The sequence below is a fragment of the Galendromus occidentalis genome, unplaced genomic scaffold (assembly GCF_000255335.2).
Source record: "Galendromus occidentalis unplaced genomic scaffold, Mocc_1.1 scf7180000077234, whole genome shotgun sequence".
NCBI lineage: Eukaryota > Metazoa > Arthropoda > Arachnida > Mesostigmata > Phytoseiidae > Galendromus > Galendromus occidentalis.
The window spans coordinates 7,336-11,353 of NW_003805222.1; the positions used below are offsets into that span (position 1 = coordinate 7,336).

Consider the following 4,018-nt stretch of genomic DNA (forward strand, 5'->3'; position numbering starts at 1 on the left):
TTTCGAACGGGTTATGTGTCTGAAGCACTCCAGAGGCAAAACTGAGCATTTCGCCCCTGTGTCGCACTTCGCTTGCACTTCGTTCTGGTTGATTCGTACAACGACGTCCCATTTGTCCGTTTTCAGCTGTTGTTGTCCGATCGTGTTGATCTGGAAATTTTCTTCGTCGGACGGTTCTTCGGTTTGTTCCAGACTCCAGACCGGTTTGGGTGTTCGTTGCTCGAATCGTGGATGTCTTCTCGGGATCGGTTGATGCGATTTCCCGCGAAAGTTGACACCCGATGCGTTGGGTTTTCGACAGAGATTGCCGAAGTGTCCTTTGATTCCGCATTTAGAGCAGTATCGGTGTCTCGCCCGATACGGCTGATTTCGGGTATGCTGCATTCCGCATTTGGAACAGCTGTCGCCTTGTACAGCATTGATCCCTACCTCATCGGGTGTATGATCGATTTCTGAGATGTGGTTGCTGCCCGTTGCCAACACGAGATTCGCTTTTTGCGCTGCCTCTCTCGCTCTTCCTTTCGAGATTGCGTCTTTCAGCGATGGATTTGATGCTAGGAGATCTTTTCTGAGTTTCTCGTCTGCCAGGCCGGCCACGAGTCTGTTTTTCGTCATTCGGTCCAGCAAAGTCCCGAATTTGCATCGTTGTGCCGCTTTACGGATTCTGCCGTAATAGTCGTTGAAACTTTCTCCGCGTTTCTGGTTATTTTGCGGTGCGAAAAATTGGAAATCACGGAGTATTTCATTCGACTGTGACTGGCACATTTTCTGGAACGCCTGGATTACCTTATCGTATACTTTCTTCTCTTCTTCTGAAAGATCGATTGTGTGCATCCAATTCCTGGCGTCTGAGCCGATGGCTTTCATGAAGTGACCTAACTTCAGGTTGTCCGGTTGATTCGTTAGTTGGGCGGTGCCCAAGAAGAGTAGAAACTCCTCGTACCAGAGCTCCCATGTTTCGTCCAGGTCCGCCGAGTTCACATCGAATGGAGGGGGATACGTTGCACTGATCACTGTCGCGTTTTGGGTCATGGTTGGTCCGTTATGATTTTCTGACACCATGTAATGATATGAACTACGGAGGAACGGAAGACACGATGGAGACGATTGAGTGATCGAGGTAGAATGATTTATTGTCTGCTTCTTGTTGTCAACCTACGACGAGTGTGGTTGGTGTGTGGGATTCCAGAAGCCCACTCCAGAGCTCTACATTATAGTATGTTTCCCCGGGTTGGGACTCCACTTTTTTCAGACAATTAGTTTTGGCGCAAGCTCTATACATGAGGGAATTCTGAGCAACGGTAGCTATTCTGGCCCGGGTCCAAAACACGAACGGTGGCGATTTGACGCTCCCAGCTTCGATTTTCACCTCGCGTTGGGCCGCCTCGAAGTTGACAGTTTTCATCAACTCCGAATTACGATTCGAAGAGTTGTCGCCGGAAGCCTCGAGTCCGTGTTTTTCCCACCATTGACTCAGTTTCAGGAGGCGTTCGTTCCCCAAATCGGAGTCTATCTTGGAAGCGGATTCACAATTCGAGCTCAGGTTGCCACGGAATATGTTGATTCGTCCGTGTCTGACGGAGACTGCAACCTTTTCCACCAGTTCAGTGTTCGTCCTTTCATTCCAAAGGTTGATGGTGAGAATTTTTCGGTCCTCATCGACTATGCGAAGTTCTCGCTTCACGATTGGTTTGCCATCCCTTTTGCGCGTGAATTCTTCCACCGGGGAAACATGAATGATCACACCACAAACGTCGACTATATCGTTCTCTTTCATCGATTGGAGCTCGCTAAAGGACACGTAATTTGGAGACTTCTCGGCAATCCGGAGCGTGGCTCGGTTCAAAGCTCGAATTTTCGTGCCTTTGTTTAGAACGATTTCCAGCTTGCTGCTTGTTGTATTGAAAATCGGATTAGCTTGACGGCAAGCGAAACCCTCTATATCGTACTCCTGGTGCTCCTGAAGAATTTCGGAAAACTGCAAGCAGTTATCATTGAAGGCAACGATTTGAATGTCCGTGGAAGCGTCAGCCACTTGGCAGGAGAACACTTTCCCATTGCTGCTCCCTTTGCTCCATGTGTGAATCTCCTTCTTCGATACTACCCGGAACTGATACTTTTTTTGTGACGGGCCCATCTTCAACTCGCTCAAATTCGAATATGAAAGTTTTGAGCTCTGCTCCTCTAGCTCTCCCGGCAGTGTTGGATCAATAATCGCAGCGTCAATGGTGCCGGTGGCTGTTTCACTTATCTTTTCGAGAGTATCCGATTCTTGGTTCGGAAATTCCGGATCTTTCGGTGGCATTTTCGTTGGAGAGACTTTCTCTTTGAAAGCATTGAGAATCGATTGCTGTTGAGCGCTGGAATTGCTCCTGCCGCTGGGCGCCTGATGCGGACTTGATCGGACTTGTCGCGGACCGCTTCGATACTCAAAAAGCGGATTCTGAATTGAACAACGAACATCTATTCAATTTCTTGAGGAAGTTTCACCTCTTCAATGCTCTCGGAAACTTACGGCTGAAAATAGAATCACATCTGGAGCCTCATTGCTCCCTCATTCAGAGAACACTCGGACTTAGCAGCTAGGGGAGGTGTTGAGGTTTAAGAAGAAACTGAAAACCACTAGTCCTCGTTCCGTACTAGGACTATGACTCATACCAACTCCACGGGGCCATATACCCGTGACAGTGGTAAAATAGGTGAGTCACCGGGGTTATACCCCGAGGTTACGACTCTAGCATGATACCCTTGAGGTAGTACGAAATTGGCTTAGCACCCCACATGCTAGGTACACCCAATAGCATTCTAGAACGCTACTTATGATAGACCAAGGTAGCCTCATGCTATGTATATGTATGTACGGATCAGGACATGTAAGGAGGAGCTTAGACTTCTGCCTAGGTATAAAAGACCTGAGATTCCAAATAAAATTCACTGTGGTATCTCCCTCTCGTGACATTGCATCTCCGTGTATTCCTGAACGGGCTGCTGAACGAGCCATCTCGAATCACGATCGGACGAGTAGCAGCACCAGCGTTTTGATCGACATTCAAGGCTTCGGTTTCAAGCTCGTGCCTGGGAGAAAGATCCCAAGTGTCACAGCTTCCAGGGGGAGACAGAGACCGTCGAGACATGGCTATCCCTCAAAAAAAGAAAACGAAAACCCTCTAGAGGAAAACTGACCGTATAAACATATATGTAACTAAGGTGCTCTGATCGATTTTCGGACACTTCCTCAAAAACTTTCCGCAGTAAGGGATAAATTGTTAGGAAATTGCCTTCTTATGTGAACAAAGGCGTTTCCGTTACTTTGATGTAAGTTTTTCAGAAGTCAGTGTTTATGACACTTCAGTATACGAGCCAAAACTGATCGATTGTCGCAGAAAAAAACTGATTAGCTTTTTCTGGGAAACACCTCTTTTTCACTGTACGGCCTATGGAGTCAAGACGGTACATAAGCAGCATTCAAATAAGCATCAATAAAAGACTTTCTATCACACGCATCCCTTGNGTCCTCGTTCCACGGGAGCATCTCCCCTGCCAGCCCTCGGTTCGGGTATCAGATGCCCGACTCTCAGATGCCCGACTCTCAGATGCCCGACTCTAAGATGCCCGACTCTAAGATGCCCGACTCTAAGATGCCCGACTCTAAGATGCCCGACTCTCAGATGCCCGACTCTGAGATGCCCGACTCTCTGATGCTCGGTTTTCAGATGCGTGGCTTCTCAAGCACCGAGCGCACGACGCCTTCATAGGTACTGACGCACGTGAATGCTTCGACATGCAATGCGGCGTTCGATTCCGTCAGAGTAATAGCTCATAAGTCTCCTCGAATCCGGGCGTGGTGTTGAAGATGAGTATCACAAGAGTGAGGTCGACGAAGGGCAAGTCTCTTTATCGTGTCGATGGGTTTCTCTTTGAAGTGGAGAAAAGGAAGAACGAAAGATCCTACTGTCGTTGCGTTGAAAAGAGATGGCAGAACGGCGAGGCCAGAGCAACGGTCATGTTCCAAGCGTAC

General features: G+C 48.2%; 1 protein-coding gene across 1 annotated transcript; it reads right to left on the reverse strand.

Moving 5' to 3' along the window:
• Positions 1–1,150: 1,150 nt before the first annotated feature.
• Positions 1,151–2,305, reverse strand: LOC100901205 (replication factor A protein 1-like). The gene has a single exon (XM_003741979.1). It carries the CDS (start codon positions 2,303–2,305, stop codon positions 1,151–1,153), a length of 1,155 nt encoding a protein of 384 aa, XP_003742027.1.
• Positions 2,306–4,018: the final 1,713 nt, after the last annotated feature.